The sequence below is a fragment of the Schistocerca piceifrons genome, chromosome 2 (genome assembly GCF_021461385.2).
Source record: "Schistocerca piceifrons isolate TAMUIC-IGC-003096 chromosome 2, iqSchPice1.1, whole genome shotgun sequence".
Taxonomy (NCBI): Eukaryota; Metazoa; Arthropoda; class Insecta; order Orthoptera; family Acrididae; genus Schistocerca; species Schistocerca piceifrons.
Genome location: NC_060139.1, coordinates 551,310,329 through 551,334,845, shown reverse-complemented (window position 1 = coordinate 551,334,845; position 24,517 = coordinate 551,310,329). Strand labels below are relative to the sequence as shown.

The 24,517-nt window shown below is 37.1% G+C and overlaps 1 protein-coding gene across 1 annotated transcript in view; it reads left to right on the top strand.

Moving 5' to 3' along the window:
• The window catches only part of LOC124775578 (G-protein coupled receptor GRL101-like), a 339,081-nt gene that overhangs the window by 171,903 nt on the left and 142,661 nt on the right, over positions 1 to 24,517 (top strand). Inside the window, exon 10 of the mRNA XM_047250408.1 lies at positions 23,704 to 23,778. Within this exon, the coding sequence (XP_047106364.1) occupies positions 23,704 to 23,778 (75 nt within the window). The remainder of the gene's footprint in view (positions 1 to 23,703; positions 23,779 to 24,517) is intronic.

The following is a 24,517-nucleotide window of genomic DNA, read 5'->3' as shown; positions in this document are numbered from 1 at the left end:
ATTGATATGTCAGTCTGTGTGAAGGGGCAAGAAACAAGTTTGATTTGCAAATACAAGGGCTATTCAGAAAGTAGGGAACATATCCGTCTGACACCGCTAGGTGCGCTTCGATTGCGTATATTTTGGGATGTGCATGCTTGGCAGCTCAGTCAGCATCCACCTATGACAGTGGGAACATCTCTATGTATCTGGTTTTTTTTATATTCAAATTTGAAATATGCGCTGCAATCGAAAATCCCACCAATTGTGAGGTGCGGTTTGTGACATGGTTTTTGCTGGCAAAAAACCTAAAACCTATAGAAATTTATCATGAACTGTGCGAAGTGTACGGAAACAATGTAATGAGTGAATGTTCCCTCCAAAAATGTGCATTCAGTTAAAAAAAGGCTGAACCAACATCCATGATGAAGAGAAGAGTGGACACCCGAGCATTGTGACTGACAATCTTGTTGCTAAAGTTGATGAAATGATTCTGAAAACCATCGCTTCACATTAACGGAGCTTTCACTTTCTTTTCTGCAAGTTTCACAGTCTTTGTTGTTTGAAATTGTCACTCAAAAGCTAGACTAACACAAATTTTTTGCACGGATGGGTGCCCAAAATGCTTACAGAGCACCATAAAGAACAGCGAATGGGGGCAACGTTGACATTTCTGGTGGCCTACCACAAACATGGTGATTCATTACTGGATTGAATCATAACTGGTGATGAGACTTGGCTGAAACATGTCAATTGCGAGACAAAATTACATTCCATGAAGTGGGGGCACACAAGGTCCCCCCAAAAGCCAAGAAAATGTTTGCAAACCTCTTCAGAAAGGAAGTTAATGGTGACCGTGTTTTGGGATAGGCAAGGTATGCTTCTTATTGATTTTCTTGAACGTGGAGCAACTATAAATTCTGCCCAGTACTGTCAAACTTTGCACAGCCTTAGAAGACCAGTTCAAAACAAATGCTGAGGAAAGCTGACATCCAAAATTTTGTTTTTGCACAACAATGCCCGACCTCACATGGCAAACCGATCTAAAGAACTCCTTAATTCATTCAAATGGGAAATTTTCCCTCATCTGTCCTACAGCCTCGATCTTGCACCAAGCGACTTCCACTTGTTTCCCAAGATGAAGAACTGGCTTGCAACACAGTGCTTTGATGATGACACGGAGCTCTAGGCGGGCGTAACTCATTGGCTGAAGACTCAGGCAGCAGAATTTTATGACGAAAGTCTTTCAAAGCTTGTCCACCACTATGATAACTGCTTCAATGTATTTGGTGACTATGTAGAAAAGCAGTATGTCAGTTGCTCTTTCAGATGTATATAATAAAATGTATTTCTTATACTTAGTTTTTTTTTTATGCCAAAACATTCCCTACTTTCTGAATAGCCCTCGTATATTATTTTCATGTTAAATTTATGAAACACAATGTAAATATGTAAGTGTGATCTGGAAGAGTACATTGAATATAAGTTTTAAACAAAAGTTAGCAGCAGTCATGTTTTATGGCTACAAACTCATATTAATGAATTAAATACAAAAGTGTTGGTTGTATCTGTTTGATGGTGTGACCTTTCCATGGTGACTGTCATGGTGACTGAAAAAGATAGATAAATAATTGAATTTAGGTGGACAAGGTAGTAACAGTAGCCACCAAAATAATTAGCTATGACATGAGAAATACATTCTGGTGTCGAACTTTTCAATATTTGCATCAGAGGAAAGGGGAAGTCATGTGTAGTCATGTATACTATCACTATATGTGATAAGTTACAGTAATTTAAGGGAGAAGCTGCTAGTATATTGGGTGGTTGTAATTAAACTTTCACTATTTAACATGTTATACCATGGAAACTAATTATGGCATGAGCACCAAACATGGTGGCATTAATGTCGGAAAGACATGGGGAAGAGAACTAATACAGAATCAGTTCAACTGAAACACTTTTAATGTGCTGCTATGGTACATCATATCAAACATACTGGTACCATTACTGCTACAAAAGGTGCACAATATGCTGCCCATCAGTGTCCAGAAGAGTCTGAAAGCTCAGGATTGCATTCTGCACAGCAGAATGAAGCATGTCCATATGTATGCTGGCTACCTATCTTGATATGCTGCACTTCAGATCAGCATATGTATGAATGTTCCCCTGGTAATCCCTGTCCTTCAGGAAACCAGAAATCACAGTGAGTGAGATCAGGTGATTGTGCCAGCCAAACATTTGGAAATGATCGGCTGATAATTTGATTGTTTCCAGATGTATTTCAGAGAAGCAGCTGAACACCACATGCAATGTGTGATGGGACCTCCATCTTGCATGAAAACTGTTGAGTTCAGTGCATCTCTCTCCTGTAGGGCATGTATGACCTGCTAGCAAAGCATATCGCAGTAACACTGGTCAGTCACACTGTACATCTTTGGTCCCTTAGTGCCAACTTCTTCAAAAAACATCCATAAAGCCACACCATATGGTAACATATTCACCATACAGAGGAACTTCATGCACAGTGACTGGCATTGAAGATCCCCACACTCAGCAATTCTGTGTCTTCACCTTACATGTCAGAGAAAAATGAACGCCGTTTGGCCATACGATCATCCATCGTTGTGCATCCTGTGGTGCAAGCTGCTGTACGATATGGATCTTGTATGGATATCATTTGATAATGGACCATGGTATGTTCAACTGTCATGACACAGCACACGCACTGTCTGATGATCAAGAATTGCGTGCAGCATTGTGTGCCATAGGAACAGAAATTTCATCAACTACCTGTGGGGGAACCGGTCATCAGCCTCTTCCCAGAGGGACACTCAGTTCTCCAGTTGATTGATACTTCTTCATCATGCTGTGCACAGCAGGTGGTGAAAGACTTTTCCGTAATCCTTTCAGCTGGCAATATTCTCAAAGCACTGCTGCAGCCTCACTGTTGTTTTGATAAAAGACCTTCACCAATACTGCCCTGCTTCTTTTGTCCAGGCTCATGTTGATACATCAAAGAGTGCACTGCGACTGGTTAGGTGTGTGAGACTATGAGTCATGATGACAGATCATGCCACCTGGTAGCCATAGTTGGAACTGAACGGTGGCACTGTAATGCATGGAAATCATGCACCCAATATTCTGGACATTTATGCTACCAATTTTGTTACTTGTACTGTAATTTGCTTCCAAGTTATAATGTGTTAAATATGGAAAGTTTAATTATAATCCCCTGGTACTTCATTATTTAATCTTTCTATCACTTTCCTGTGATGTTGAAGTGAAAATTGATAGAGCTACATAGTATGCTATTTCTTATTTAAGTCTTCATACTAAATTGATAATCAGTTTCATTTCAGCAATATCTGTACCAATAATCTAAGTAAATGTGTAGTGCAAGGTAGGAGACTAACTATCATTGAACCTTGCCCAGTGATATTTGGGTCTTTTCGTTTCTTGGCAATGGTGAATCCAGGCTTTTCCACTGGTTAATTTGTTCTTCTTTTCTTGTAGTTGTAGTGGTACATATAGCATTTGTCCATGATGATCAAGTGGCTAAAGAAGTCATCTGGATTCTCCTGAAACAACTGCAACTTTTCTGTTTGCTGCCTCATTTGTGAGAGCTGTTTGAATGTGTGTGAGAAGCTTTTGTCATGTAAGGTGTAGAAAACTGATTCATGACTGATTTTCACATTTTTCACTGTTGCATCAGTTATGAGCTAGTCTTTGAGCACCAAGACCTCTATTTCTCTTACAGTTTCCAGTTCTTCAGTTTGATGTGGGCTTCCACTTCATTCTACATCAGTCAGACTTGTCTGGCCATGCTGGAAATATCTGCACCACCTAATCACTGTATCGTATGATAGTTCACCAACTTAGCATTGATTTTTGCACTTTTGCTCCTTTCAAAAACAAAAACTAATTACCGCATCATGTTCAACATTATTAATGGGCTGCATCATTTTGTTTTGGCTCCTTTAGTTGTGTGGAACGGCTGAAAGCAAGGGCAAACTACAGCCGTAATTTTTCCCGAGGGAATGCAGCTTTACTATATGATTAAATGATGATGGCGTCCTCTTGGGTAAAATATTCCGGAGGTAAAATAGTCCCCCATTTGGATCTCCGGGCGGGGACTACTCAAGAAGATGTCATTATCAGGAGAAAGAAAACTGGCGTTCTACGGATCGGAGCGTGGAATGTCAGATCCTTTAATCAGGCAGGTAGGTTAGAAAATTTAAAAAGGGAAATGGATAGGTTGAAGTTAGATATAGTGGGAATTAGTGAAGTTCGGTGGCAGGAGGAACAAGACTTCTGGTCAGGTGACTACAGGGTTATAAACACAAAATCAAATAGGGGTAATGCAGGAGTAGGTTTAATAATGAATAGGAAAATAGGAATGCGGGTAAGCTACTACAAACAGCATAGTGAACGCATTATTGTGGCCAAGATAGATACGAATCCCACACCTACTACAGTAGTACAAATTTATATGCCAACTAGCTCTGCAGATGACGAAGAAATTGAAGAAATGTATGATGAAATAAAAGAAATTATTCAGATTGTGAAGGGCGATGAAAATTTAATAGTCATGGGTGACTGGAATTCGAGTGTAGCAAAAGGGAGAGAAGGAAACATAGTAGGTGAATATGGATTGGGGGTAAGAAATGAAAGAGGAAGCCGCCTGGTAGAATTTTGCACAGAGCACAACATAATCATAGCTAACACTTGGTTTAAGAATCATGAAAGAAGGTTGTATACGTGGAAGAACCCTGGAGATACTAAAAGGTATCCGATAGATTATATAATGGTAAGACAGAGATTTAGGAACCAGGTTTTAAATTGTAAGACATTTCCAGGGGCAGATGTGGACTCTGACCACAATCTATTGGTTATGACCTGTAGATTAAAACTGAAGAAACTGCAAAAAGGTGGGAATTTTAGGAGATGGGACCTGGATAAACTGAAAGAACCAGAGGTTGTACAGAGTTTCAGGGAGAGCATAAGGGAACAATTGACAGGAATGGGGGAAAGAAATACAGTAGAAGAAGAATGGGCAGCTTTGAGGGATGAAGTAGTGAAGGCAGCAGAGGATCAAGTAGGTAAAAAGACGAGGGCTAGTAGAAATCCTTGGGTAACAGAAGAAATATTGAATTTAATTGATGAAAGGAGAAAATATAAAAATGCAGTAAATGAAGCAGGCAAAAAGGAATACAAACGTCTCAAAAATGAGATCGACAGGAAGTGCAAAATGGCTAAGCAGGGATGCCTAGAGGAAAAAAGGAAGGATGTAGAGGTCTATCTCACTAGGGGTAAGATAGATACTGCCTACAGGAAAATTAAAGAGACCTTTGGAGATAAGAGAACGACTTGTATGAATATCAAGAGCTCAGATGGAAACCCAGTTCTAAGCAAAGAAGGGAAAGCAGAAAGGTGGAAGGAGTATATAGAGGGTCTATACAAGAGCGATGTACTTGAGGACAATATTATGGAAATGGAAGAGGATGTAGATGAAGATGAAATGGGAGATATGATACTGCGTGAAGAGTTTGACAGAGCACTGAAAGACCTGAGCCGAAACAAGGCCCCCAGAGTAGACAACATTCCATTGGAACTACTGACGGCCTTGGGAGAGCCAGTCCTGACAAAACTCTACCATCTGGTGAGCAAGATGTATGAAACAGGCGAAATACCCTCAGACTTCAAGAAGAATATAATAATTCCAATCCCAAAAAAAGCAGGTGTTGACAGATGTGAAAATTACCGAACTATCAGTTTAATCCATCACGGCTGCAAAATACTAACACAAATTCTTTACAGACGAATGGAAAAACTAGTAGAAGCCAACCTCGGGGAAGATCAGTTTGGATTCCGTAGAAACACTGGAACACGTGAGGCAATACTGACCTTACGACTTATCTTAGAAGAAAGATAAAGGAAAGGCAAACCTACGTTTCTAGCATTTGTAGACTTAGAGAAAGCTTTTGACAATGTTGACTGGAATACTCTCTTTCAAATCCTAAAGGTGGCAGGGGTAAAATACAGGGAGCGAAAGGCTATTTACAATTTGCACAGAAACCAGACGGCAGTTATAAGAGTCGAGGGACATGAAAGGGAAGCAGTGGTTGGGAAGGGAGTAAGACAGGGTTGTAGCCTCTCCCCGATGTTGTTCAATCTGTATATTGAGCAAGCCGTAAAGGAAACAAAAGAAAAATTGGGAGTAGGTATTAAAATTCATGGAGAAGAAATAAAAACTTTGAGGTTCGCTGATGACATTGTAATTCTGTCAGAGACAGCACAGGACTTGGAAGAGCAGTTGAATGGAATGGACAGTGTCTTGAAAGGAGGATATAAGATGAACATCAACAAAAGCAAAACAAGGATAATGGAATGTAGTCTAATTAAGTCAGGTGATGCTGTGGGAATTAGATTATCAAATGAGACACTTAAAGTAGTAAAGGAGTTTTGCTATTTGGGGAGCAAAATAACTGATGATGGTCGAAGTAGAGAGGATATAAAATGTAGCCTGGCAATGGCAAGGAAAGCATTTCTGAAGAAGAGAAATTTGTTGACATCGAGTATAGATTTAAGTGTCAGGAAGTCGTTTCTGAAAGTATTTGTATGGAGTGTAGCCATGTATGCAAGTGAAACATGGACAATAAATAGTTTGGACAAGAAGAGAATAGAAGCTTTTGAAATGTGGTGCTACAGAAGAATGCTGAAGATTAGATGGGTAGATCACATAACTAATGAGGAAGTATTGAATAGGATTGGGGAGAAGAGAAGTTTGTGGCACAACTTGACCAGAAGAAGGGATCGGTTGGTAGGACATGTTTTGAGGCATCAAGGGATCACAAATTTAGCATTGGAGGGCAGCGTGGAGGGTAAAAATCGTAGAGGGAGACCAAGAGATGAATACACTAAGCAGATTCAGAAGGATGTAGGTTGCAGTAGGTACTGGGAGATGAAAAAGCTTGCACAGGATAGAGTAGCATGGAGATCTGCATCAAACCAGTCTCAGGACTGAAGACCACAACAACAACAACAACAACATGGTCCTATGGTGTGGACATGTCAATGTGCTTCAAGACTGCAGACATATAACAGGGGGCAAATGTTTATTTTTCCTAGAGGATAATTAAAACTATGTGACTACTATTTGGTCCTTTAACAAGAAATCCACCAAGGACACTGAGTCCATAGTAGGTTGTCTTTAAATTAACAATCCTAGGATTCATTTACAGCAACTTTCTAAGTGATATGATTGTTGGCCATTTTTGTCCATCCATGCATGTTGCACAGATGAAGTCATGAATTACCTGTGTGAAGTAAACTCTTCCAGATCTGCTTCCTATATTTGTACTCTCTACCAAACTTTCCAGTGTGATGAAGATTGAGACTTTCATGTCTCAGAATATACTCCATCCAGATATCTCTTCTCTTCATAATTGTCTCCAACAGCTCTGACAATTCTTCAATTCTAATGCTTCATCCAGTGTTTCCTGTACATACATATTAGAGATAGCAGGCCTTCACTTGCTCTCTGTTTAATCTTTACTTGCTGCTAATGGTCACTACATTTCACTGTAGCCATATCACCTGTGTATAAATTCCATAGCATATTCTGTCCTTGTGTTTGGTACCTACTTCCATGTATCTACTGCCTCCCTATAATAATTATTTCAGAAGAGTACCCTTATTAAAAGTCAAAAAGTAGCTGTATTGGAAGACAATTAAATAATTCAGTAAACATAATACTGATTGTGATCACCAAAAATTAATTCACACAATTTCTGTTAAATGTTGGTAGTTTTCAAGAGCCCTTGGCTGTAATTTTGATACAGGAAATGAAGGAAACATAGTGATATCATATCAAAGCATGTTGATGTAATGGAAATTAAGATATAATTAACGAGCAGATCACCTAAAAATGAAGTCCACAGGATTCATATTTTGTAGAAGTAGTGATGTAGTTTCAAAATTTTTCTAATGAGATAATATTCTTTAATAATGTGCTTACTTTCAAAAAACTGTACAGTCTCTATGGACTATCAGGCATTGTGCAAAGAACTTTATAAATATCTTTATGTTCAGTTGCAGCCAATTTACTGCTTAATGCAATTCTCGAAAAGCAAGTTAAAATCAATAGTTTAAATAATAAGTATACTATTACGAGGGCTATTTGGAAAATAAGTTCCAACCATTGCAAAATGGAGACCACTACTAAAATCAAAAATGTTTTATCCAGAACAATTAGCTACACTTTCCAGTCACTTCTCTACATAGTCATCACTCCGACTTAGACATGTGTCGTAGCGTTATACCAACTTTCCAATACCTTTGTCATAGTAGGCAGCCGCCTGTGCTTTTCACCAATTTTCTATGCTGATCTACATCTTGTTGCCTGCACCAAACCTTTGTTTTCATAGCCCGCAGTTCATGTGAGCAGAGACGAAACTCAGTGGGAGCCAATTATGGGCTGTGTTGTGGGTGATCAAAGACTTCCCATCAAAAACACTACAGGAGCACCTTCATTGCCCCTACAGAGTGTGGCCAATAAGTGTCCCGAAGAAGGAACTGTATGACAGTTATGTTATGTGGGCTGCATGACATCAGGCAAAATCTCTCACCAGTGCCTCATACTTTACAGAAGACACTATTTTCTAGCCATCTTTATGTGCTTATCATTTGCTCAGAATTGAAAAGAGCAATGTGACACAATTGACGGGCATACTAGAGACCTGTCCAACACATATGTGCAAAGCTTGATCGAATTTTTGTAGTGGTTTCCATTTTCTGACCAATCAGAATTTACTTTCTGAATAGACCCTGTAAATTACAAAGGCTTCCATTTCTTCAGATTAGAATGGTGCACTTATCCCAGTGGCTACATTACCAGTTGTGTGATGTGATGGTGCAACATTGCTGCAAATTGTTGAAATTTTTTGTGGATCGAAAAATAACAATACAAACATGTCACTCTGTTCACAGAATCTGTACAGCATGCTTGCCAATCCAATGAATTTCGCTGCAACAATGGTCAATGTGTACCTGCTGATGTACGGTGTTTCAAGTCTGGTATTGATCATGCTGCATGTGCTGATGGATCTCATCTATTTAACTGTGGTAATTAGTGACCTAAAACTCATCTAAATTTCAGCATTTCTAGAAGTGATAGATACTCCTATATCTGGCCCAGATTATACAAATATTGTTCTCAACTTTTGTGAGAAACTGAAATATAAACTTTAGTGTTGTCTAGAACAATCAGTCTTCTGTCATAAAAACTAGATATTGTTCCATTACAATGAGAGTTTACATATCCATTCACACTCGGACCTTGGATAATGTAAGACTTCACAATGTTTATAGTACCTATTGTCCTGATTTGCTTCAGAACTCAGAAACTGCACATTTCTGACAAGTGCTTTCATACCCAGTGCTAGCCACCCAGTATGAAACTGGACTCACATCATGAATCAGCATTTATTTCCAGAGGGATACAATAGATATGCACATACATATGTGTAGGTGATGAGCAATGGCAGTCTCTTAAATGATCAACAACAGAAAATGTTTTTTGATAATATTTGGTGGCTCTTTCATCATGTCATTTAGTGCTGTCACAATTTCAAACCCTGCCATAGAGTACAAAAATGTACAGTGCTTAACATCCACCCAGAGGTTGAGAACTGTAATTTCAAAGAAGTTTTAACCATGTTTTGGAGAAATGAAAGTAATCCATGACAAATGTTTGGCCTAGCCAACATAAATTGCAGTGTTTTAGTGATATCAGTTTGGTTAAAATGCACATCATGCAGAATATTCTCTCTCATGTAATCATCTGTGAATACCAGGTGCATATTACTTACAGTGAACTGACAGGATCAAGTTTTATCTGTTATGAGAGTGGCCATCAGAAAACAAACTGCCCAAGACAAATTTTTATTTTAAATAATTTGTTAGAGCTAACTGACATTAACAGAACTCCTGATGGAGAACCAAGTGATAGATAAGGAAGGATCAAGCTCTTGTGTGTTTTTACAACATGAGCCAAAACTACAAACTGCAGGTTTTCTTCCATTAACCTCAAAACTGGAAGCAGAAAAGCCACACCCAATACCTAATGTACGACTGCTAAAAAACAAAAGGTGCAAATGTGATAGAAGCAATGCAGACAAAGATGTACCTGATTCAGACCAGATCATACAAAAAGAGAACCCTAAAATGCTGCCTGAAATGAATGCTTCAAAAGCTACAGTAGAAGCAGTTGAGGCAGCAATTCAGGACATCACATAGATCAATGTACAGGCAGCTCTTAAGTCATGACAGTCAGAGGCCAATTTGTCACTGCACATGCCACAGCAAGTTGCCAAAACAAAACAAGCAGAACTGAAGGGGAAAACTAGGAAAACAGCACTTCTGCACAAATGGAAGAGTATTTGTCCCAAACCAAAAATAAGCATCACAAAAGACTGAATGACATCAAACAAGCTGGAAACCAAAGGAAAACAGGTGCAGATTACTTCTAGAGGAAAATACATCTGCAATGCAGACACAGGAAGCAATTCAAGATCAGGTGGATTCTGATATCAGTCAAGGCCATTCAACGTCTTGACCAGCCAAATGACAATTCAGTATGGAAGAAAAACAAAAACAATGTCATCAGTATTGCTATTGACTGAAAAGAATCCCAGTCCTAAACTCAAATAGAGATGGAACGAGACCCTGGTCATTTAGTTTGCATTCAAACCAATACTGTGATGTGAATACTTGGAAACTGTCATGTAACATATGGATTTTATAATTTTTATTGATGTGCTACGTATTGTATATGTATGTGAAACAAGAACTGTAGACCTTCATGGATTGAAATGTCATAGGTTTTTGGTAATAAAGTTTATTTTCAGAGGAAGAAAAAAAGAAAAAATGAGGGTAAGTGAAAAACTATAAATCCGAAAACGTGTTCTATCCCCAGTCAGTCCTTCAATTATTTGTATTACTTATCACTTCTTTCACTTCTGCCAATAATTTTTAATGTGAAAAATGCCAAGGCACGCCATTGTTCAAAGTCTTTGTCAAACTGTAGGTTTCCTGTGTTTGGCTGGTGAGTCATTTCTATTGTTGGAGGGCAGCCAATTGGACCTTCTCTAGTAGAGCACTGTGATATTCATTCTAATCTTCATGTTGTTATCTTTATGTGAAATTGTAGAAACAATTTGGCTTCTACTAACTGAAAAAAATTATTTCTAATTATGCAGGTGATAGTTACAAAGAGGAAAAATAAAATGAGGAATTAAATGGAAATTGTGCCATTAAGTTTCATCTATGATAAATTTAACTCATGAACAGTAGAATTTAAAGAAAGTAATTTTAAGAACGTAGTTCAAAGCACACCTTCTTTCCACATTGGCGCTATCACAGTAAAGAAATTAGGAATTTTCCCAAAGGTCAAAGAAGCTAAACCATAATACTCATTGGTAACATACAAATCAACATCATCAGGATTACTGTAAGCTGGTGCATAAGTTTCTTGTAACTGGCATATTTTATTTTACACAGATGTTTAGGAACATGTTGATATTACACCCTGTAGTAGAATGAACTTTTTTTGGAACTTACTGAGAGATCCCTGGAACAAATTATGGCCACTGTGATTAACTGTGCTTTTTGTCTGCCAGTGTCTGATCAAATACCACCACAGTGTGTTCATCAAATTAATTATCTGTGACTCCTTAGTTTTAAAATTAAAGAAATGTGGATCATGACTGAATAAACATTATGTGACACATTGCAAATTACTGTTCGGTTTCACTGTTCATTCAGTCATCTCAAAACAATACACTAAATACAAATGGTGAGTGCTTAATTGTGGGCACAGCAACTAGTACTTGCAAGTTTAATAGTGTGGAATCACATCAACATTGTACCCAAACTCAGCTTGATACGTCACAATTTAATGGTTAGTTTACAAGTTAATGTTCGACTAGGTCAAAATTTCAACTAAGTTCAGCTTTACTAATGCCACAAATGAGGCAATGAAATATCTGTACATGTGAAGTAGCTTCAACTGGCCAGACAATAATTCAATCTATATACAACAGCCCACACTGCAGGAAACTCCTAAGTCCATGAAGTGCAGTTTGTGCCAAATTCAATTACTCCTGAACCTCCATATGGAAATTTTCTAAGTATGGAAGTCACACTTTGAAAAAATGTTGAAGATGTCGTGAGTCAATTGAGGTATTCTCCATTATGAAAGAATCAACAGTGTTCTTACATGAAAATTTTAAAAGTAAAGTATTGAGAAATTGTGTACCTCAACTTTCAAAAAGTACTTGATCTGTTAACATCCTGTCATAAAATAAAGAAAAATCTTGCTTGGCACTATGAAAATTTGTCACTTTGGTTTGTGAAACAACTGCTTCCCTTGGTGCCTCTATTAAAAACATGAACACTGAAACCTCACTTCTTACACACTGAGATGACAAAAGTCATGGGATAGCAGTACATACATATACAGATGGCAGTAGTATCATGTACAGAAGGTATTAAAGGGCAATGCATTGGCCGAGCTTCATTAGTACTCAGATGATTCATGTGAAAAGGTTTCCGATGTAATTATGGCTGCAAAATGGGAACTAACAGACTTTCAATACAGAATGGTAGTTGCAGCTGGACACATGGGACAATCCATTTCAGGAATCATTAGGAGATTCAGTATTCTGAGTATAACATTCTTAGGGGTTAATTTTACTCTTTGTATCTGGCAATCTGTCACAGCAAAAATCCTGGAACAGTCACTGTAAGTTTTTACTAGTAAAAATAAGATTTAATCAAGTATAATGTTTCAGTTTCAAAATAAAGGCATCTTGACAAATCTGAAATAAGTTGTAACATACTTACAATAAATTATCACAATAAGCTACATGCTTTCTGTCCAAAATCACACAAAGTACTGACTCCCCTATGCCAATATGGCTACCCCTATATATATATATATATATATATATATATATATATATATATATATATATATATATATATATATATATATATATATATATTTTCTAAACAATCCCGAACAAGCCTAGGCATTGTTCAGAATAATTTTTCGATTACTTAACAATTAAAACTCTCACCCTGAACACATATGTCACATTTTAAAGATTATCTATATTTTATATATTAAACACATGAGTGAATTCTAGTCTGTAAACTAATTGTAGAGTGTATAAACGCTTAGGTGTTTAATGTTAACAATACACTTGTTATATTTTCTAATTTCAGGAGATTCATATCATATAAAATGTTCCTACCAGTTAACAGACTTCTACACATTAGTGTAATTAAGATTCTGTAATCATTTCCTTCATAACTTTTTCACAAGTACATATTTTTCATACACCTCTATGTTGGAAATTACTGTTCATGGCTAAAATTTATGTACTTGAATTAATTTTAATTAGACTGTTACATTTCATGAGGTCCACAGTGTGATGAGTGTGCCAAAAACACCAAATTTCAGGCATTACCTTTCACTACAGACAACACGATCACCAATGGCCTTCACTTTACGACCAAGCGCAACAGCATTTGTGTAGAGTTGTCATTGCTAACAGACAAGCAACACTGAATGAAAATAACTACAGAAATCTATGTGAGGTGTATGATAACTGTATCTGTTAGGACGGTGCAGTGAAATTTGCCATTAACAGGCAATGGCAAATGAGGACCGATGCAAGTGCCTTCGCTAACGGCACTACATTGCCTGCAGCAGATATTCTGGGCTTGTGACCATATCAGTTGGAACCTAGGTAACTGTAAGACCATGGTCTGGTCAGGTAAGTCATGATTTCAGTTGGTAAGAGCTGATGGTAGGGTTCGAGTGTGATGCAGACTCTATGATGTCAACAAGGTCCTGTGCAAACTGTTGGTGGCTCCATAATGGAGTGGGCTGTGTTTATGTGGAATGGACTGGGTCCTCTGGTCCAATCAAACCAATCATTTACTAGAAATGGTTATGTTCAGCTACTTGGAGACCATTTTCAGCCATTCATGGACTTCATGTTCCGAAACAGCGTTGTAAGTTGTAATTCTTATGGATGACGATGCGCAATGTCACAAAGCCACGATTGTTCACAACTGGTTTGAAGAACACTCTAGACAGTTTGAGTGAATGATTTGGCCACCCTGATTGCCTGACGTGAATCACATCGAACATTTATGGGACATAATCGAGAGGCCAGTTCAAGCCAAAATCCTGCACTGGCAACACTTTTGCAGTTATGTACTGCTATAGAGGCAGCATGGCTCAGTATGTCTGCAGGGGACTTCCAATGATTTGGTGAGGCCATGTCACATTGGATTTCTGCACTATGCCAGAAAAAAGGAGGTCTGACATGTTAGAAAGTTTCCCATGGCCTTTGTCACCTCAGTGTAGATTATTGTGTGTGGTGGAGTAGTCATGAGGCATTTGTAAATAACATTCTATACAGTACTGATAAGATTATGTCACAGATCAACTGAAAACTAAGAAAGTTGAGTTATGCGTAGAACTTATTAAATGTAAAACCATAGATTTAAATACAAAAAAAGGTTTGAGATTAGGGAGTCAAAATTAAAGTCAGTCAAATCATATGAATACCACATGTTAACTGCTGTGAATGAAGTATGTGACAATCTGTGATTTTTTGCAGCCTATTGGAAACCTAATTCCTCAGATGTCTACAAAAAAATCATCTCCATCAATCAGATTTAATAAAAAGAAATCATAGAATTGCAAATGCTGATTGTTACAGTATTCAGAAAGAATCTACAGAATAAATAATTGGAGGTAGTTTACTAAGTACACACAATAGATGAGAGATTAATTATTTCCCCAAAATTCTTGTACAGCATTATGAATCTAGTTTCCCTTCCCAACAAATCAGGGCTAATTACAGAGTAAACCGAGAAAAGAATAGTTAATACCAGGGATCAAAGTTTTCATGCCAGAAAGAGGGAGCTGTGTTTAATACAGAGAATTAGTTCTAATCAAGTGTTATTACCAAATACTTTGTGTGCCATAAACAAGGCAAAAACCTCACTACTCACAAAAAATTCAAAATTTCAAGAACAATGAAAGCAGAATTATTAGGCATGAAATGAATGAAGCCAGTAAGGCAAATGACATCAACTCCTGGATGACAGAAGCAATTTAGCACCACTAGCTAATTTTTTTTAACTTAAAATTGCAAAATACACAATGTTTTAATCAATCGCGAAATTAATAGCCACGGTATATGGAAATAAATCTGTGTTACCAAAGTATTCTTTTGCTAATGCTCTTACACTAGGAAGAGTCTTTTGCTGACTTTGCCTTGTAGATGGTGGTAGATAGTGATTTTGTATGACATTATCTGTTCACAGATAACTGGACGTGCCCTGATGGGACTTTCAAATGTAGAAATGGTCCTTGCCTGAACAATTCTTTAGTGTGCAATAGGAACATTGATTGCAAAGATACTTGGGTGGATGAAGATCACTGCCGTGAGTAGCCATTTATAACAAAAAGTATAGCTTCTATACTTTTATAAAGTTTGCCGGGTGTTGTGGTTACAGCATTCAGTCTTAAGACTGTTTGAAACTGATCATTTCTTTGTGCTTCAAGATGTGTCCTATCAATCTTTTTAGTGAAACTGTGCCACAAATGGCTTTTCTCATTGGTTCATGTTAGTACCTCTTCATTAGTTTGATCTGTCCATCTAATCTTCAGCATTCTTATGTAACACTACATTTTGAAAACTTCTCTTCTTGTGTGAACAGTTCATCTCTCATATGTGTCACTTTCATACAAAACTACACACCAGACAAATGTTTCTTTACACTTAAATCTATATTCATTTTTAGCAAATATATCCTTTTCACAAATTCTTTTCTTGCATTTGCCAGATGGCAGTTTATATACTCTCTATTTCATCCATCATCAGGTTTTTTGCTGCCCAAATAACAAAACGTGTCCACTGAGTTTATTGTCTCATTTGCTACTCTGCTTTCCTCAGTATTGCCTGATTTAATTTGGCTACATTCCATTATCCTTGTTTTACTTTTGTTCGTGTTGATATTATCAGTCAGTATGAAAAAAACCTCAGTGATAAGCCCTTATTTATGGCTGTCCATGGATGTAAATGATAAGTGGATGATGATAATAATGAAGTCATATAATCTGGTTAGCTGGGAGTCATTGAGGAGGAAGTTCAGCCACCTAATTGGAAATATTTTTCATATTCTTATAGCACACTGTCATCTTTCCTTTGCCAAGTTGAGAGTCACTTGTTAAGTTATCTGATGCAGTGATAATAATAATAATCCCCTTCATGAACCAGATACCTTGCTGTGGTGGGGTGACTTGCATGCCTCAGTGATACTTATAGCTGTATCATAGCTGTAACCATTACAGAAAGATATCTGTGAAGAGGCCAGACAAACAAGTTTCCAGAAGAGGCACAGCAGCATTTTTGGTAGTTGCAGGGGCAACAGAATGGGTGACTGACTGATCTGGCTTTGTAATGTCAGCCAACATGGCCTTGCTGTGATGGCACTGTGAACACCATGTGCAAATGTTCATAACTCATATGAAAAGGTACATTGCCAACTCTTTATCTGACATGGCCTTGGATCGGTTTCTCTCATCATACCATTTCACGCCGTTTGGTGAGAAGAGTGAGGCAGAGCTACACCATGGGCAACAGCCAAGGACACTGTTTCAATCCCTGTGTCCTTCACCCAGACATCAACCTGTGCAGCACAGTTTTTGTTGTTGCCCCAAATGGATTCCAGCTATCATTGCCAGATGCTGGCAGCGGCCTCTCTGTGACATCTGCACAGAGGATGGCCTCTGTTTGAGGCACTGTGATCAGCTTTGCTTTTGCATGGATGGCTGTATGCCCCTCAATTTCACAACATTACCTCCAAGCCCATCCAGATTGGGTGTCACAACACCTGCTGCTGCATCAGGGCATCCATCCTTGGTGGCTGAACCAGCAGTTCCTCTGTTCCTTTCAGTGCTATAATCAGGGATTCTGTCTCCCATTCCTGAGCAATCACTGATACCAGTGTCATCAGCACCGTGAACACCATCACCAGAGCCTATGCCCGAGGTTGACATTGAAACATCCCTGATGTTGTTGGTGTTGCCATATGGTTTGACACGGGAAGGTGGGCGCAGAATGTATCTGCACCCAAAGCACTTCAGACCGTATGCTCCCTTTGTGGGATGCCACATTAGCCAAAGCCCAGCGAACAAGGATGACAGCATGGATGTCTCCCTGAAAGAGGAGGAATGCAGGGACGCGTGCACTTACTTTCGAAATGCTGAGCATGTGGCACAGCACCGAGCCCACCATAGGCCCTATTCCATTTAATGCTAGCTGAGCTAAGCTTGGCTTCAATTCTTTATGTGTGTTACTACAGTTATTTGTGTACATAATTTGTTCCTGCTGAATGTTAATTAAATATTGTGTTCAAGTTGTTAGTGCTTCCATGGAATAATGCTGTGTTCAGTCTACTAGTCGTGTTGTACTTACACCTAATCATAACACCTCTGTACTTTAATATCTACATCCTTATCTTTGTTAAAAGTAATGTAGCTCCCTAGGTATGATCTTCAATTACAGTTTTGTTTCAAACGGGGTACTTTTTTCCCTCCTTCATGAAATGCCATTATCTTAGTTTTATTTACACCTTTGTTTCGAACATTATTGAAGAGTTAGATTTTAAAAGCTGTCTGTCATAATTTCTGTCATTTAACATTCTTTGTCACCTAAATTGATGATTAACAGACCATTTTCTAATTTTTGTGGACTTGAATGATTCAAATTTAATTTCAATAAAACTTACCAATGCTCATGCTACCATGCTCATATGCTAGAGTAGCCAGTCTGACAGGTGACCATTTTTGTCTCTTGTATGACTGAACTGTTTGATGTGTAATTGTAGCACATAGTTTACTGCCGTGGGTTGTCTTATGTTGTAAAACATGGTTTTGTTGATAATAGAAGGTTAATGACAAGTATCACATACTCTGTTGTTGTTCTCCTCAAGCCTTCAGCCTAAATGTGCTTCCCATAAGATGGTAATTCTTGATGAAATTACATTTCATTTCTCAGCATATTTTATACATAGAATGAATAAAAGTCATGATTGTCTCATTGTAATGTTTGTATTACTTTTGTGTGGCATTCAGGGTAGTTGGTGAAAAGTATTTTAATTACAAGTTGCCACTGCATGTGAACACTAATCCTGTAAACAATAATTTGCAATGTAGAAGGATGAACAAATTCCTAAACACAGATACTGTTACCAATAATAAATAATTGAGACTGTTCACTGAGATTTACTATTTTCTTCGCTTAGCATTTGAATGCTGTGGTGACAGTCGCTGCTTCTGTCTGGACACAAAAATTAACTGCAGTACTCTTGGCCTGAAGACTCTCCCAGACGGAATTGAAATTCAAATAAATCGCTTGTGAGTATGTTGTATGTCAATTACAATTTTATTTAGTCTAGAGTCTGTTGAATAGATTAAGTGAATGGATTGTAAACCAAAAAAAAAACATTGTACTTGTTGATATCAATAATGTCCACATTTATAGATCCTGGAGATGTTTATGTGACATCAGAAAAAATGAAACTTTTTCACCTGTACTTTTAAAAATTGTAAAGATATACACTCTGCTCTTTATTACTTTGAAAGAAGTACTCCTCCATAAAAGAAATAACTTTATTTATTTGTTTTGAGTTCTGCAGATCCATATGAGAATATATCTCTGGATATGGAATGAGTCAAATTTTTACAAATTATTGCTTAGTGTACAAGTACATTGTTCGTATCACATACTTGTCATCATATACTCTTACATATGAGTTATCATACTTGACTTCTGAATGAACATGCAGTTATACTTACAGGTATACATACATTTCAGTTTTAAATTACACTGTGGATAGACAAAGAATGATGATTGGGCCATAAAGGCCACAAAAATAGATTTAAGGATACTCAAAAGGTATTATGCATTTTGGCTTAGAATTTCATCTGCACTATAGTAAGATCCATCTAGAAGGAACTGCCTCAGCTTTTCTTTAGACTTGGGTATGTTTCCAACCACTTCCTTAATTATTGCTGAAAGGGCATCAAAAATCTTCACCATGTTCTTTGTTTTTAGATCATAATGAATATCACATTTTCTTCTGGTTTTATAATTATGCTACAGACTATTGATTTTAAATAAATTGCTATTTTTTGAAATAAAGCACATCAGGGGAAAATATATTGAGCAGTTGTTGTAAAGATTTGAAGCTCTCTAAATAGATTTCTGCATGAGTGCCTAGAATGCACTCCACACATAATTCTTATGGCTTGCTTCTGTGCATGGAACATTTTTCTTGTTATCGGTTGATTTCCCCAGAATATTACTCTGTAGGCCATAAGTTGATAGAAATAGCCAAAGGATGCTGTTTTTATTGTGGTCATCTCCCTACTGTCTGATATGATTCTCAAGGCAAATGTTGCTGAGATTAACATTTTGCACAGATCTTGAATGTGGTAGTGCCACTTAAGTTTGCTGTCTATATGCACCCATTTTTGGATTCATTTCATTGGTAACATTTGGATTAGAGGGAAAATGAACATAATTTGTCTTTTTTAGATTGATGGAAAGACCATTAGTTTCAAACCATTTTGTCATATCTGCAAAAGCCTTATTTACTATCTCATTTGACACATTCCCCAATGTATTATTAACTGCTATGGTAGTGTCATAAGCGAACATGGTGATTTTCCCATTTTCTGTGCATAGTGGCATATCATTTATAAATATTAGAAAAAGAAGTGGGTCCAATACTGAGCCTTGAGGTACTCCAGTGGCAATGGAGCCCCAGTCTGAAGACACCTGGCCACCATGCAGTCTTTCCATGATTATTTTCTGCTTTCTGTCACAGAGATAGGATTCAAGCCATTTGCCTACTATTCCACTCTTTCCTAGGGTGTTGACTATATTCAAGAGAATATGGCAACTTACACTGTCAAAAGCTTTTGACAGCTCACAAAACATTCAAGCTGTCAGAATATTACTATTTATGGATTTTAAAACATTGTCAACAAAAGCATGTATTGCATCCTCAATTGATACCAATTTTTGAAAGCCAAACTGGCTATTGCTGAGAGTGCTGTATTTACTAAAATGCTCAACCATTCAGCTGTGCATCAATTTTTCTAGTACCTTAGAAAAATTGATAGTAATGAACTGAAATGAATTTGTAGCATCAGTCTTTTCTCAGTTTCTATAAATTGGTCATGTAAGTCCATATTTTAGCCTGTCAGGGAATATGCCTTCCTCCATTGGCATATTACAAATATGGCTAAGGACTGTACTTATTTCTCTACAACAATATTTTAATAATTTTCTGGAAATGTGATCAACTCCAGCAGAGTTTTTTCTTTTTAAAGACAGAATTACTTTTTCTATATCTTCCATTGCCTTTTTCTGGACACGCATGTCATCTTTTTTGTTAGTTAAGGTGTTATGCACGAATTCTGTAACTTTCTTTATGGAACCCAGGCATCCTATTTGTTTTGAGACTTTTAAGAAATGATTGTTGTAAATATTAGCCACTATTTCAGGACCATCCACTGTATGCCCCTGTTTCTTAAACTAGTTATTTTTTTGGCAGCCGATCTTTTTCCAGTCTCACTTTTCACATATTTCCATTTGGTTTTCATTTTGTTTCCAGATTTATCAGTTTTCTCTTTGATGTACATGTTTTTTGATTTCTGTATCACTATCCTTAGTATCTTAGAGTACACTTTATATTGCCTCATTCTTTCAGTATTGTTAGACAATCTGGCTGACACATACAATTCTCTTTTTCTTTTACATGAAACTTTAATGCACTGGGTAACCCATGCCTTAAATGTAGCATTAAACTGGTTTTCTATGACTCTTTTCTTTGGAAACACTTCCTCAAAAGGACTTGTTATTTGATTAATAAACACATTAAATTTTGATTTAACATTTGTTGAATTGCATACTTCAGAACAGTCTACTAACTGCAGCTTCTGCATATGTGTCTAGTGGAACTTGCCAGCAACAAATGAAATAACTTGACAGATGTGTTTGTAAACAGATTAGAAAAAGATGTTACTGAAGGAAGAAGAACTTTTTGGGAAGCGACAGTGTGGGTTGTGAAATGTGAATCCTTGTGATTCAAAGTTGGCATGCATCATACAGTGTCGTGCTAGTGATGAATCAAAAATTTGCTGGCTCTGGACTTCTATATTTCTTTGAAAACTAGTGCTAAAATCCAGGATGAAATATAAATACACACACACACACACACACACACACACACACACACACACACACACACACACACACAATAGTAATAAATTCCAGAAAAGTGATAGCTTAAATTAGTGAAATGAGGAATCAAGTTCCAGACTTGATCTGGCACACAGATTCATTGCATTGGATGTGAACTTATGAGCAAGGAGTTAAAGTTTCTCTCCAAAAAAACTTATGTCAAGCACTGACATAGCTATTCTCAAGTCTATTCTTTCTTTCATAATTGCTAGTTACACGGTACACAGAACTGAAACTACATCCAAAGAACAAATTAATAGTAGATTGAAACTAGAAGGTACACTATGAGTCATTCTCGAATAGCACTGTAAAAACTGTCCTCAAACTGCACAGATCTTGGGTCTGGTTCTAATTTGCTACAGATTTTAATATGTCAGATGAATAAATCTTACTATAGTTTTTACATAAAACTCCAGAAAGGTTTTTTATTTTATTTTAATATGAGAACACAGAAAAGCTGTTAAGATTTTTTGTATGTTAGCAGGACTAGAAGTAGTGGCAAAACAGAAGCCTTAGTAGAAGCTATAAAAAATGTGTCAGTCACAACCAAGATCATCATTATTCTTAGAGACAGTGAAATCAAACTGCTTGGAAGGATGTTTGAAGAAAGGTTATGGTGATTAATTTTTTTATTATTTTTTATTACTTTTTTGGGGGAGGGGGCAGTACTGTTATGTAAAATGAGGGTTGAGTTCAGGGGGAGGGACAGTTATGTAATTAGATAAAACCTTATAAATGAGATACTTGAATATTTTCATTTGTATGAAGAGGCATAATTAATTGATATATTATCTTGGCAATACTATGAATAGGATAGATTGTAACTCATCATCTAGTGGAGATACTGAGTCACAGGCAGGCATAACAAAAAGACTGCTAAACAAGTAAGCTTACTTGTTTAGCTGTCTTTTTGTTGTGCCTATCTGTGGCCTAGCATTTATCCATTCCATAATATTGTCATTATTCCACCCTAGATTTTACTTGTTTAGCAGTCTTTTTGTTGTGCCTATCTGTGGCTCGGCATTTATCCTTTCCATAATATTGTCATCCTAGATTTTCCATTGTTTATTATCTTTGGAGACAAACTGACCATGTATTAGTGCTATGAATAAAATAAATAAATCAGCTAAAACGTAACAAATAATAAATAAAAGTGGGATATGTTTTCCTTCCCTTTTGAATAGGCCATGTTCAATTATTGAATGGATTCTTGTTAAATCAGATGAATTGTTTACCTACAATCACAGTATCTGTTTCTACAAAGTTTGAATTTAGAATAAATAATCAAACCAGTTACACATCCAGAAAATCATAGTGATAGGACACTTTTGTGAATAGATTGTTTTCTTAAAGATAGCTGCATTATTAATTTTTACATGTAGTAAATATTGGAATCCTGTCTCAGCATTTTCTCTTTTCAACTGATAATATTAACATTGGATTTTGTCCTCATTTTACTTTTATGAAGAGCTCTGTTCCATTATAAGCAGTGATCAAACTTTCATGGACCTCATCAAAATATTGATTGTAGTTTTATTTTGGACATCCTATTAGAAAAAATCTTATGAGTATACTGAAGATGATGTAATGGATTTATGTTAAATCAGGATGAGATAATTCTGAACAGTGGCTCCAAGTCCAAGTCAGGTGCTATGTGATGCGGTTCTCTCAGAGCAGAGATGGAAGAACTGAGCAATAGGATTGGAGTAGGTTGTAATAGAGTATGTACACTGCAATTTTGCCATTAGTTATGGGAGTGGGGTAGGTGTCATAAGAAGCAGTATTGTAAGAAAACACATTTGTTGGGGATATTGAGCAATAAACTGAAAGCTGCTCTAGCCCATACAGGAAGAGTAGTGAATATAGCAAACCTCATTTTAATGTATGACTTTATGAAAATTGCAACACTGGCAGAAAATTTGGCTGATGAGATCCAAGACAAGAGTAAATTGTGTAATAGGAAATAAGTTACACTCTTGTGTTCTTTAGAAGACTCTATAATTGGGTGACAGTAAAGTAATCAATCAACCCCTTAAATTAACCATGTCTGATCCATTATCAAACATGCTGACCCTATACCAATGCGGGACAAAGGCACAACATAAAGAAAAAGAAGGAGAGTCACTAATTCCAAGGTGACTCTGTTGACACTTTTGCAATTAATCCCTACACCTCACATTTCCTTCAATTCTTCTCCCTCTTTTGCCACTTGAAGAGACCTTTTAGTCAACATGCCCATCCCATTATTATTACATATAACTTTACTTTCTCTGCATGACATGCTGTGTTCCTCTTCACACAATATAGGTGTCTTTTCTTTCAGCTACATGGCCAATAACTTGCTGAACTACTCACTCAATGTTGATACCTTCTCAAAACTAGACCGGCTGTTATACTTGTAAGTAGTATTCATCTGTCCAAACCTTAAAAATATTATATTATACACCAGATGGTCATTTCTTGTGATATAAGAAGTCATATTTTGAATATTTAAAACCTTTAGTTTCACATACAAGGATGAATCAAATAAAACAAGCCCTTTTTAATTTGAAAGTCTACTGGAGGTGTGACATATTTGCACTTTTACAATCATAAGAGAATGTGTATCTTGTTAGGAACACTGACTTCTGAATGCCTTATTTTCTCTGTGTTCAGTAGCTGCTGCAATGAATGAGAGAGAGCACATTCTGCTGTTACGCAATGCATCATAATGAAGTTTCTCATGAACAAGAATATTAATGCTGCTAAAAACACTCACTGGTTACTCTAATACCTCATAGAAAGAGCCTTTTGTGAAGGGTTAATCTTAAGAGCTCAAGAAAGAACGATAGCATGTTAAAAACATGACCAATTTACACCATCCCTACATCAGTACCAAAGCACAGAACACCAAGGTTCTTTGTGATCCTGCCTAAAGTGAGAGGCAGCTAACTGTATTTAGAATCTCCCAGACACTTCAAATCAGGTAAGAACACATTCAGACAGTCATTCATGGTGAGTTGGGATTCCAGGAAGTGTCAGCTCATTGTGTTACAAACTTGCTGAAGAAAGAGCAGAAAATTTTGCTGATTGAAACTGGTTCATCATTCACTCCTGAACGATAGCTGCAGGAAATCTAGAGGTATCAGTGTAAGATT